A 14,036-nucleotide genomic window follows, 5' to 3' on the forward strand; every position below is an offset into this window, starting at 1 on the left:
TCCAATTTCAACTCGTCTCTTTCAGTAGCACATGCAGGTTTTATAGTTGTTTTTGGATCTGATTGAGCATAGCCCTCATCGGTCTAATCTTATGCAACTCAGTTTTTGAGTGAACATTGCCAAAATTATCCGCAAAATCAAACCTAAGATTAAAATTAAATGAGTTTATGGATAAAACAGGAAAAATATCAACCAGTGGGGTCATAAAAATAAACTTAATTCAAAGAGAAAACAAGAATATTTTTCTGCACTTGTTTACAGATAATTTTTCTTGCTTTAACCATAAACACACTTAATTTTGCTCTTTTTTTTAAGAAAGCTACACTCAATATGCTTCAGACCTGGACATTCAACTGAGATTGCCTTGCTCTCAGTTGTTGAAGCCCTATGACTGGCAAGAGTGGAATCCAAATCTTCAATACTTATCCTGCTTGAACTGTCAGCTGCTTTTGACACGGTTAACCACCAGATCCTCCTATCAACCCTACTGGCAAAGGGCATCTCAGGGCGGCACTCCAATGGTTTAAGTATTACCTATCAGATAGGTCCTTCAAAGTATCTTGGAGAGGTGAGGTGTCCAAGTCACAACATCTAACTACTGGGGTGCCTCAGGGCTCAGTTCTTGGACCACTTCTCTTCTCTGTCTACATGGCATCATTAGGTTGTGTCATTCAGAAACATGGCTTTTCATACCACTGCTATGCTGATGACACTCAACTCTACCTCTCATTCCATCCTGATGATCCAACGGTAGCTACTTGCACAACAGCTTGTCTAACAGACATTTCTTCCTGGATGATGGACCATCACCTTCAACTCAACTTTGCCAAGACAGAACTGCTTTTGATTCCAGCAAACCCATCGTTTCATCACAGTTTCACCATCAAGTTAGGCACGTCAACCCTTCAAAAACAGCTAGAAGCCTTGGAGTTATGATTGGTGATCAGCTGACTTTCTCAGACCACATTGCTAAAACGATCCTGCAGATTTGCTTTATTCAACATCAAGAAGATCAAGCCCTTTCTTTCTGAACATGCTGCACAACTCCTTGTTCAAGCTCTTGTTCTGTCCAGGCTGGACTGTTGCAATGCCCTCTTGGCAGGTCTTCCAGCCAATTCTATCAAACCTTTACAATTATTTCAGAACACAGCAGCAAGATTAATTTTTAATGAGCCAAAAAAAATACACGTCACACCTCTGTTTATCAATTTGCACTGGCTTCCAATAGCTGCTCGCATAAAATTCAAGACATTGATGTTTGCCTACAAACACCACTGGCTCTGCACCCATTTACCTAAATTTGTTACTTCAGACTTATGTGCCCTCTAGAAGCTTGCGTTCTGCTAGTGCATCCCAAAGAAGCACAAAGTCACTTTTACGGACTTTTAAATTAAATGTTCCCTCCTGGTGGAATGACCTCCCCAACTCAATCCAAGCAGCTGAGTCCTTAGCCATCTTCAAGAATCGGCTTAAAACACATCTCTTCCATCTTTATTTTGACCCTCTAACTTTAACACTCACTATTCTAATTCTAGTCTTAAAAAATCTAACTACCTTTCTAATCTTTTTGTATTCTATTTTCTTTTCATTTATTATCCAATTACAAAAAGACCTCTATCATTAGATTGCTCTATTCTTTTTCTATTCTATCTGTTTTCTTTTTTTTATTATATAATTTAAAAGCCCATGCTACATGTACTGCGTTTAAGCTAACTGAGACTTGTTATATATCATTGCTCTTTTGTTGTTTTTGATTGCTTCCACTGTCCTCATTTGTAAGTCGCTTTGGATAAAAGCGTCTGCTAAATGACTAAATGTAAATGTAAATATAATATTATAAATGTAATATCTTTTGTCATTTTGCTCATCAAGTACTTGTATATTGATTTAAGATGGTTAGATATTTGTATTGGAAAATGAGACAAAAATCCAGAATAAGATAGACATTTTTGCAGTGATGTTGCTGTGGAAATACACACTCCACCTGTAAGAACCTAAGAATATTGAAATGGCTGAGGATCTATCAGTGCTCATGCTTCCTCTTTCTCCAGGAGGAAAAGGCGCAACTTCAGCAAGCAGGCGACAGAGATTCTGAACGAGTATTTCTACTCTCACCTCAGTAACCCGTATCCCAGCGAGGAGGCCAAAGAGGAGCTGGCCAAGAAGTGTGCCATCACTGTGTCACAGGTCAGTCCAGATCTCGGACGATACTGCGCTCACCAGCCTACAGCTGTCAAACAAGGAGACTCTATTCACAATCTGAGCAAAATAACTAACACATTTGTTAAAAGTGGTCTGTGACACTGTGAAGGTGCAGGGAATCTGGCTCAGTAACAGTAGCATCCCAACATGAGTGTGAAGTGATCTGAAACACAACAGTGAGCGCCCAGTTTTCTGCTGCATGGATCCTGGAAGTATTTTTTCCATTGATTTTTTCCTTCAGAAAGTTTCTCAATAAAGTTCAAATCGAGTTCAGTAAAAGGCTCACAGCATCGGAAGATTTGTTTTGCAAAACCATGTGTGAAAATCGAAGGACAGAAGGTCTGTTTAGTATAAAAATGTGCAAAAATGTACTTTTGCAAGAATTAAAGAACAACCACAATAAAGAATTGCAAACAACTGAATCAGTTTAGTTGGTTGTTAACACAACTACAGTCTTTCATGCTCCAATGCTACAATTTCCCTTATTAACTAACATTAAGTACCTATTTAGTTAGTCTCTGCCTCTGTTTGCACACCTCTGAGCAATTTACATTAGTCACAAATAAACTGTTAGATAACAATGCGCGGAATTGTATATTCTCTGTTTACTGAACTAATTATTACTAGGTTTATTACTAATAGTAGTCATATTTTTGGATAAAATCCACCCCTAAATGACACATAAAATAACTGTACACTAGTTGCTAGAGACTTGCTGGGTAGTTTTACTTTAACATTATTTATATACTATTATAGTATTTCCTTAGTGTTTTGAATTAGCTTTTATTTTTTTATTTTTTTATTTTTTTAGTTTAATGTTTAGTTATTTATGTGCTTTTCATTTTTTTCATATTCATTTAAATATTTTGTATTTTTAGTTTTCAGTTTAAATTAGTTTTTAGTTTTATATTTTCAGTTTCATTTTAGTTAAAGTTTTAGTTCTTTGATATGTGCTTGTCATTTAAAAAAAATTCTAAATATATTTCACTTATTTTTGCTTAAATAAATTTTTATTATGAATATTTATATTTATATATATATATATATATATATATATACTTTTAGTTTTTTAAGTAATTTTGTTATTGGCTTTTGTCTTTTTTTATTAGTTTGTTTAAAAAACATTCTATTCTATTTTTATTTCAGTAATTTAACTTAAACATATTAAAATTTTACATTTATTTATGCAAAATATTTTATTTATATTTATTTATTTATGCAGAATCAATAACAACCTCAGAGCCCATGGAAGCTCATGAAAAGTAAAACTAAATAAATAAATAATAAAAGGGGAATTTTTACTTCCAGAACGGACTGTTGCGCTCGCCTGAGGTGGACACACATTATGAATAATCAGCCTGTTTTATGTTTGTGTAACGGGTGGGTGTGTACAGGAAGTGGTTACTGTAAAAAAAAGCCCCTTCTTTTTGTGCCCTCAGGGGAAGGGAAGCACCATCACTGTGTCACAGGTATGTCACTAAAACATCCGTCCGTCCGCTCTGTTGTCTGTCGATGTTGGTTGCAGTGGCAGCCGTGTCTCTGTGTGCTGAACAACAATCGATGCATCATATAGTCATTTATCCAGCAGCTGGAATTATACTTTATGGCCATAAGACACACACACTCAGCCAACCATGCATACATTTCCTCACAGCTGCTGAGAGTTACAAGCTTTCCTGCACTTGATGGTGTCTTCCGGCTGTCTCTTTATTGGATCCTGAGATTATGACATCAGCGAGGTGTTTTTATAGCGCTTCTTGAACTATCCCGCCTCCCATTGGCAGTTTAAGGCCTGTTTGGAAATATTTTATGAAGGAGCCATTGCTCGGGGTGGATGTAATTTTAATATGTCTGGGTTTGTAGAAACGTTAATGTTCTTTTGCAAAAGGTTGGTCCATTTATAATGTCTTACAAATGTGAAACACATAAAACTGCATGCATGAATGTTTGGTTTGCAGCACATATTTCATTGGACTTTATGAATTATATAAAAGGTTGTTTTTTTGTCCAGTGTGGGTGGGTTGGGGGGTTAGTTAAAATAATGTCAAAATGCAAAAGTGGTAACTGTCCAACTCAGGAAAAACAGATATAATATTTTATGATGTATATTAGGATATTTCAATAATATCTCCTCATGAGATTCATCCACATTTGCTTTCTCTCTTTCGTTTTCATTTTGGAAGAGGAAATGTAGTTAATTTTATATCTATAAAAAAATGGTAACGGTCCGACTTGTTAAAGATGTATCTTTCTCCTCATGCAAAATGTAATTTCTTTTTTTTTATTTTTTTTTGATTTTGGGGTAAAAATATTTTTATAACATTTTATAATGTATGTTATAATATTTTCTCATGAGATTCAGCCACAGTTGCCTCACACCTCTTCCTTTTTCATTATGGGGGAAAATTTGATTAATAAAAATTAATTGTATCTTTATGCAAATATATCATGTATTTATTTAGGCTTTTATTTGAAAAAAATAATAATTTAAAATATACACTATAATATTTGTGTAATATTTCCTAAAGAAATTCATCCACATTAACCTCTGTCTTTTTCTTTTTCAATGTGGGGGGGGGGTAATTAATTTAAATAATATAATGTTGCAATACAAGAGTATTATTGGTCCTTTGAGAGGTTTAAAAATATATATAATATATAATAATTTCATGAAGTATAATATCATATTTTTTATAATAGTTCCTCATTTGCCTCTCTCTCTCAGGTTTCAAACTGGTTTGGTAATAAACGTATTCGCTATAAGAAGAACATCGGTAAATTCCAGGAAGAGGCGAACCTGTACGCAGCGAAGACAGCAGTGACGGCGACTCAAGCCGTGGCGGCCGCTGTACACAACAGCCAGACCAACTCGCCCGCAACACCCAGCTCTGGTACACACACTAGGGACCAGACCACCGGGGCTAGTTGTCACAAAGGTTATATCTCAACAACTATGATGTTTTCTTTAACACTGGTTTCAAATATCAACATTTGTCACCCAAAACAGTTATTATTATTAAATTAATAGCCAGTCATCATCAGAGAAATGACCTAAGTGACCGAGTTAAATTACCTGTATTGTGTTTACTAGGCAATAACAGTAGAAATGTAGACGTACTGTAAGAATAGAAAATGTGACAACTTGCCCCGGTCTCCCTTTTAATGCACATAGAGTTGATCTAGTGTGATTGTTTGGTCATGAACATGCATTAATGGAAGAAGTCATTAAAGAGCTTAAAAGAGTTCAGTACTGTGGTTTTCTCTACAGGCTTCCAGATGAAAGATGAAGACTTTCAGCTGGATGCGGCAGAAGATAAAAATAATCTGTTAAACAATATGTTCACTGGTATGTTCTGGTCTTTAGTGTTTTAGTGTCATTTGGGATACTATTATAGTTGTATTCGTATTTTGGGTAATAATATATTATTTCTCAGTTTTCTATTTTCATTTTCATTTAGAAATATTGTTGTGTTTTTGTCAGTTTTATTAATTTTCTTTTTTTAAATATGTCTGTAAAATTAGTATTTTTTAATTCAATTTTATAAGTACAATTTAGAATTTAATTTAATTAAAAAATTTAATTTAATTTAAAAAGCACTGTTCAGCTTTGTGTGTTTATGTATGTACATATACAGTGGAATATCAAATCAAGTTGCATCTGCAAACAATTAATGCCGTTTTTCTCAGATCAAACGTCACTGATCATCTTCACAGACTCTCTGTCTCTGTTTCTCTCCGTGTCTCTTCAGGTTCTTCAGGTTTGTATAGTTTGCCGGGTTCAGGAGACATGTTTATGAGCATGTCTGGTCTGAACGGATCATACCAGTCGACCCAGGTCCCCAACGCAGGACAGACACAGGTATCACACGCTCCAGTTCAGTGTCACGTGATCCTTCAGAAATCATTCTAATATGCTGATTTGGTTTTAATGGTGTACAGCGGTTCATGACTCTCTTACGCTGAATCTCTTGTCTTTCTCTCTGCAGGGAGACTCCATACGTCACGCCATCGGTCAGTCGTTGGGTTACAGCGACGGTCTGCGGGGAAACCCGCTTTACAGCCCGCATGGCTTGAACGTGAGTTTGACGGAGAAAAATAAAATCATTTTAGCCAGAATCGTAGATGAGAATGCTTGGATACTTTCAACTAAATTCTGACGTCAAATAGACTCAAAACCGCATGAAAAACTGGTGCAAAAATGCATAGTCTGAGTATGCACATACAGTATGTATGCCGTCGTCTCATGTGGCGGGAAGGAATAATCTCTTCTCAGCAGGTCTCCTGGAGTCATTCAGACAGACGTTGTATGATCAAACCGTCGCTCCATGAGGCGACAAAGACGACAGCTGAGATTAAGTCAGGGAGGGGTGATGCACTTCTGTGAAAAGGCAAAGATAAACGTATGGATTCAGATTAATATTCACACATGCACACAGGGCTGTTTGCTGGGATAGAAAGCAAATGCGTTCCATTTTCCATTTTCCAAAATGCATCTAATAACACAACGACATGCACGGCTCTTAGCAGTATATATCTGCCTTCTTATTGAACCACGCTTTCTCTCTCGCTCTCTCTGAGAGAATTTGCAGTCCATTTCCTTATCACTATAATAAAATATGAAACTGGAATTGCCTGCAGCTTTGTACAGATGTGAATAGCGTCTTCCCAGATGAGGTCTGATAAGACACGCTTTATAATGGAGTCGATCTGGAGTCACAGCACTAAAGGTTCATTTATCTACTGAGGCAGCCATGTCTACTGTCTTATACTGAAAACAGTCATATCACAAAGAGAAGTAAAGGGCAGTGCGGATAGCTTCAGATGTCAGGGATACTTACTAACATTTCATCTTAACATTTTCACAACCATCACATAATGTTAGCCACACTTCAAAAGCAATGATTTCTGAACCAGTTTCTTTGAATAAGAGCTGTTTTCCAGTTAAAATATATCTAAAAATTTGATAAATGTACATAATACTGCATCCGTTTTTTTAGACTTGTTTTTGAATTGTTTTTTTTTTTATTTTATTTTTTTTACTTGTTTTAAGTGTAAACAAGTAAAGTGGGTGCAGTTCAATTAGTCCAAAAATAAATTACTAATAAAAAGAATAATAAAAATGTCTTAAAATAAGACCAAAATAATTGTCACTTTTTGCAGTGTATTCTATTTTCACACCATATTTTCAATGTAAAAATCTAGCGAGATGACTTTTTCAAGGGTATGTAAAATAATGTTAATTAATTTGTGGTAAGCCAGATAATTTTAAAATAAAATTAAATAACATTTTAGTTTTATATTAGTAAGATTAGATGTCTTTTTGGACTAACAAAACAAACAAAAACGAAAAGCTTAATCCAGCAAATGATTACTTGCTGGTCTAATAATGGTTTCTAATGATTTCCCTGCAAAAACAAGGGTGGTTTAAGCTGGATTTTGTTTCAACAGTTTATATACAAACAGAGCGTCTTATCTGATCATGCGCTCAAAAATCAATAGCAGCTATTGTTTCCATTCTGACTTTAACTGAACATCTCAAATGGTGTTTTCTGTGCCTCTTTCCAGGGTAACGGTGGCTGGCATGATGCTGTCACTCCATCTTCTGTGACGTCTCCTATAGAGGGAGCAAACAGCGTTCACTCGGACACCTCTAACTGAACTTTAACTAACCCACAGGACAACCTACAGCACCCAATAAAATCTGAGATGAGAACTCGGACAGATGAGCTGACGATGAAACAGACTCAAAACAAAACGCTCACTTTGACCAAAACAGCACCATGTTGCAAAAATCAACTGAGAGGATTGATGCTACCAGCTTTCTTTCCAGAACTGGTGATACCTCAATAAACATGTCCAACATGGATGCTTTTGTCATAATCTCTGCGAAAATTTTGGAATAGGTTTTAAAATATATCAAGATTTAAATTTGTAAAAGTGTAACAGTAACTGCACAGTACAGTTTGTTCATTCTTAAAGCTGATTTTTCTTGTACAGATCAACAACATTGATTTTTAAATTGTATTTTTAACAATTTAACTTGATCATTAATGTTATCCATCATAAATATCACTGGCATTATGGTTTTACCAAGACTTTAACAAATGATTACATATGAAATCAACACTGCAGTCGTGCATATTCAAATTCAGATGTGGATGTCATAAAGAAATAGATTTTTGGCAATAATGTTGAAAATGTGTACTGTATGAAGTGATTTTATATGCTTCTGTGACATAATCATCAAACATACTCGTTCTGTACATAAAAAAGCATTTTTGAATGTTATTCTTTTCTTACTCAACACATTTGAATTATTCATCCATGCTCTGCATGACAGTCTACACTGATTACTTTGCTTCAATTTTATATTCACCAGTTAATTTGGGTAGTTTATAGTTTGCTGTTTTGAGAGGTTGTAATATTTAAAGTGTTCTTATGTATTAACATAATTTAAACTGAGCAGCTCTGTGAAGGATAATTCATGTAATGTTATTTGTTTTTGATAAAGGCAATACTTGTGTTTCTGGCCCCTCCTAAAAAGTGTTTCAATAAACATTTTGAAATGAAATTGTTACCGGCTCATGCACAATATTTAATTGGATGCAAATTTTTGAGTGTATTTCTCATTCTTATTTAATGGGTAAGTTGCACATACATGTCCCAGAGGTTTTCGATCTTGTTAAAGCATTACAAATGGCACTGTCTTTGTTCGATATTCATATGTATTTTTTTTTTTTTTTTTATGTTGTAGTGTATGTCAGCAGCTGTTATTTATCTCCTTGCCTTTTTAAGTTTAGACCTAATGAGACTGAATCTTAAGGCAAGACACCAATGTTGTTGTTTTTTTTTGTTTTTTTTTCATTCACTGGTCAATTTTGAAGTTTTAGGCTACTTCGTTTCAGTAACATTTCTTTATCTCAAAATTAGTTTTTCCTACACTTTTATTCCTGTCTCTATACTGAAGATTTTTACTGAGGGGTTTGTTAATATGTCATTCATGCTGATTTATATAAACATATTTCCCCCTAAAAACATAGTGAAAATGCATATGTTCAAAGCATGTGAGTTTCTTTCTCCACATCAGCAGCACTTATACCTAAACTTACAGTTTGATTCCTGTCTATATTCTGGAGATTTTTACTGAAGGGTTTGTGCATATATCATTCATGCTTATTTCTTTAACATTTTACTCCTAAAACACAGGGTGAAAGTACATACAGTATCTTTAAAAGCTGTGAGCTTCTTTCTCCACTTAAGCAGTACTTACAGACACCTAAACTCACAGTTTTCTGATGGTTTTTACTGAGAGATTTGTCAATATGTCATTAACATTGATTTATATAGTAAAATAATACAAGAATTCTGAATCTGGCTTTATCCAATATTCAGATGGAAATGGTACCAGACAAACGTCAATGTGTTTTCCACCTCACAGAAAACAGAAACAAAATCCAATATTTAGGACGATCGATTGGTTTGCTTTGAATGGCATAAATGGAGAAAGATGCATAAATGGCAGCAAGATGGTGTAGTTAACGTCATATAACCATGTTAACAAACAAACCCTTGGCATTTCAAGCAACAATTGAACCAGAATTAATATCAGCTACAGTATAATTTCAATAGCTATTTTATTAAACATGATGAGCAAAACAGCCTTTGCTCAAAAACATTAAAAGGTAACACTTTAGAATAGGTAACAGCTATTAGTTGCTTATTAGCATGCATATTACTAGATTATTAACCATGTATTAGTGATAATTAAGAACATATTAATGCCTTATTCTACTTGACCTTATTCTACATCCCTAATCTTACCCAATACCTAAACCTAACAACTACCTTACTTACTATTAATAAGCAGCAAATTTAGAATTTATTGAGAGAAATGTTGTAGTTAATAGTTAACAAGTGTTACCTATTCTAAAGTGTTACCTTTTTTTTTTTTTTTTTGTACACCAGCAAAGCAGGAAGTGCACTGTAGAGATATTTAATTGGGACGCAGGCCTGGACGATGCACAGGTGATTCAAGTGAAGCATCTGTGAATAAACAAAAGCAATTCAGATGAACTAAACTAGAATTTTACATTTACTCGATCATATCTGAATAGCTCTTTCTGTAATCTTTTATTTTTAGGTTGGTAGCTATAGCTAGAAAGTCTGTTTTCATCATGCAATGATGTTTTCAAACTCAAGTTTAATACTTAGTTTTAGGGGGGTTGTGCAAATCCCTGCGATAAAATGTGTCAAAACAATAAGAACAATAGCAATATAGGCCTAATGATGCTTGCAAAACCTTTTATGAGAATACAAATGAAGTACAAGTGATTAAACAGAGTCGAAAGTTTCTGAAAAGCTTGTGTTGAGTTCAGTTTGATTGGTTAGCATCTCTATAAACCTCCACACACACACACACACACAAAGACACAGACGGCATCGTCAGCTTTGGCAAACGGGGCTTCATTAATAATTCCACCTGAGTGGCAATAAATCTGCGGTGGTTCTCGATGAAGCGGCAACACACGCTCATAAATCAGTGAGATTACAGGACGATATTTCACGATCTCACGTCTATTTCTGTCAGTCGAACTAATAGCCTCTGCCGATCCCTCACAGTGATAGCTCATGAATCTGAGATTTGTTTTCAAAATGTCAACGGTGCAATATGCAATTTCACTGACAGCGGCAAAATGCCCTTTAATTATTTATTTACCCTCTGCTGTCAGTTAAAGGGCTGAGGGCTGAAGACGAGAGGTCAGGCAGAAACGCTGCGTTAATGAGAAGTTTCTATGAAAATTTCCCAAGCGCTCGCAGCTTATAGCGATCAAAACAGCAGAGGAGGCTGGAATTGCCTATTGATGAAACGTCAACCACATATGATCTTTTGCACAGCTTAATTGCAATTCAACAGCCTATTTAGGGTGAAAGATTTGTTTGTTTGTGACGTGAATTGAGCTCAAGTTGTTGCCTTCGCAGAATTATATACGTCAGTTTTGACAAGCAATAACCTTTTGCCAGTAGAGGACTACATTTGAGCTAAATTTACACACAGCAGTGTTGGGGAAGATATAGCTGCAAGTGCAAAACCACACATAATAACAAAACTGACTCTATTTCCCTTGTTTTTTCCAACAACTCGTCCTATTGAGACACTTTTACCACACAATCAAACAAAACAAGACAAAAAATGATTGCTGAATATCACTGTTGATGCAGAAAAATTAAGGAATTAAGGGACTGAGTTATGAACATTATCTAACATTAAACTACGATGCTCTTTGGAAACTTAGTTGGCCACTGTAAGCTAACAAATTGAAACTAAATGAAAAATGTAAAAAAAAAAATAAAAAAAATGTCAAAGGCACAATGTGTTAATATAGTTATATATTTTTAAACAGGTGTTTTAGTAATATAAAAAAAAACTACATTTTCAAAAATGACCAAAACTGAGTTCCAATAAAAATGGTCACAAATTAATTTTAGTTTTAAATATATAACCTATTTCAAAGGGTACAAGTGTTGAAATATTAAAATAATTAAAACTAAAACTGAAATAAAAATTTATAAGATCTTGAAACAAAATAAATGTTATTATCGTAAAAAAACAACAACTATAAAACACCATAACTAAAAGGACAAACAAAAATAAAAAGTAACAACATTTTAGAGGTTAACAAATAAAATATAGGCTATATATCTTGTTTTAAGGTTTTTAATATTAATATATGTAAAATATAAATGCTGTTTGCAGTGTATCGGCCCTACTCACCAACACTGTCACTAGTGATCTGATCACCTTCTGTACAGTCAAAAATCTAGCGGACTATCTGTACAACCCTGTGGCTAAGGAAAGTCTCTGTGGAATAGAGATGCTACACGCACACACACACACACACACCAGCCTGAGGACACAGACTCTGGGAGTAGCTGCTCATTAGTGCTCACCATGCTGCTTATGACACCATTAAAAGTAAACAAAAACCAGGCGTTTTTCACTTTCCCTAGGAGCTATAAAAATCTGCATCATACATTGAGGAAATGAAGGTGATCAAACACCAAAGGCTTTCGTAGCCATCAGAAGCATGCAACGTTTACATGATGATGTTCACTAACAACTCAGTCATGTCTGATAAGGCGAGCATTGCTACTAATATTACTGAACTTATATTCCCCATATTCCAAAGAAAAGATGTCCTTCTACATTTCTAAGATATTGGCAGACTATAAAAATGGAGAGTGGGAAACTGTAAGGGAAAGCAGCCCTGTAGCCAGCAGGCATCATAAAGGCTATGCAAATCACACTGCCTGTCTGCCTCGTTAATATTAAACATGGGTTATTAGACGGACCAAAAGCCTGACCCCTGGAGCAGCTCACCACACCTCCTGAATAATTAATGCTGTCTGATTATGCTAATCAGGAGCGTTCCAGGAGAGCGGTGGGGATTTGCTCGGGGTGTGGGATGACTCCAGCCGTGGGCTTTTCTTTTTATCTCCTGTCAACTCAATCTGTGTTATTTCACTACATGCATGCATATATATATATATATATAATATTAATATAATAATGTAGTCCTAAAGAAACGGTCATTAAAAATACAAGTTTTTATTGCCATTTGCAACAGATTTTTGTTCCACATATCCTCCTTCTATCCTGATAATTGGTTACTGTAAATAATGAGGTAAAACTGTGATCATAGCATGCGCTGCAATGTTTAGCTGTGGTTCTTTTCTTTTCTTTTTTACACCACACATCTTAGAATCATTGATTTACTTCTGTATTTACTTTCATATTTTGAAATAGTCATTATTATTCTATTTTTTATTTCAGTTTAATTTGTCAAATTTTTGAGCAATTTTAGTTACATTTTTACATTTTATTTCAGTTAATACTTTTATTTTATTTTATTTTTCTTATGTTTATTTTAATTTTATAGTGATAATGTGATGAATGTGATAATGTGATAAAGAAATTAATTTTTATTTTTATGTTTTAGTTTTTCAGTCTTAAAATGAGAAAAATTGCCTTTGGTAACTAGCTGAAAATTTAAGATTTTATTTGATGTAACAAGATGTCAAGTAATTACTTTTTAATGTTTTTAGTCTGAAGTTAGAATTTTGTGATAATTATATGAATAAACCCTTAATCGGGTAATTTCTTTTTATATTTTATTTCAGTTAATGTTAATTTTTTAAGTTATTTATTAAGTTATTTATTTATATATTTATTTTTTTCAGTTTTAGTTTTAGTTATTTTAGAAATAATTCCTTGGAAACTAGCTGAAATAAAATAATAATAAAAAAATATGTTTATTTTATTTCAAGTTACTTTTACTTTTTATGGTTTTAGTTTTAAATTTTTTAATTATAATAGCCTTAATCTTATGCATGTCTTATTTCTTTTTAGATTATATTTTATTTCAGTTAACATTTTATTTCAAGGTTTTATTTTTTTTAGGTTTTTGATTTTATGAATTCTTGAGGAATGATGCATTGGCTACTCCATGAAATAAAATAAGTTTAAGATTTTTATATTTCATTCAGTTAAGGCTTATTTTATTTCAAGTAAAAATAATATTTTTTATGGTTTTCATTTTAGCTTTCTTTTCTTATAATAAAACCCCTGTTTTTGGTCACACCTGATCATTTCTTTTTAGATTTTCTTTTATTGCAGGTAATGTTGATCTTAATATTTTAAGTTAAACTAAATGAGAAATGATGCCTTGCCTACTTGTTTTATTTTTACGTAACCCTGGCTTTAGTCACATCTACACACAGTGGTAAAGGGCATTTGATTAGTGCTTCACACTGACCTCCACTCGACCCCTCATTTG

General features: G+C 34.0%; 1 protein-coding gene across 2 annotated transcripts in view; it reads left to right on the forward strand.

Moving 5' to 3' along the window:
* Window positions 1-8,767, forward strand: part of pbx3a (pre-B-cell leukemia homeobox 3a) — a 44,501-nt gene extending 35,734 nt beyond the window's left edge. The window contains exons 5-11 of one of the 2 annotated variants that reach the window (XM_026240562.1): window positions 2,052-2,187; window positions 3,642-3,671; window positions 4,928-5,093; window positions 5,471-5,548; window positions 5,952-6,061; window positions 6,189-6,278; window positions 7,768-8,767. In XM_026240562.1, the coding sequence (XP_026096347.1) occupies window positions 2,052-2,187; window positions 3,642-3,671; window positions 4,928-5,093; window positions 5,471-5,548; window positions 5,952-6,061; window positions 6,189-6,278; window positions 7,768-7,860 (703 nt within the window). In that variant the 3' untranslated portion in view covers window positions 7,861-8,767. The remainder of the gene's footprint in view (window positions 1-2,051; window positions 2,188-3,641; window positions 3,672-4,927; window positions 5,094-5,470; window positions 5,549-5,951; window positions 6,062-6,188; window positions 6,279-7,767) is intronic. The other variant, XM_026240563.1, reaches the window with a different exon arrangement.
* The last annotated feature ends 5,269 nt before the right edge of the window (window positions 8,768-14,036 follow it).

This window comes from Carassius auratus, linkage group LG30F (assembly GCF_003368295.1).
Source record: "Carassius auratus strain Wakin linkage group LG30F, ASM336829v1, whole genome shotgun sequence".
Taxonomy (NCBI): domain Eukaryota; kingdom Metazoa; phylum Chordata; class Actinopteri; order Cypriniformes; family Cyprinidae; genus Carassius; species Carassius auratus.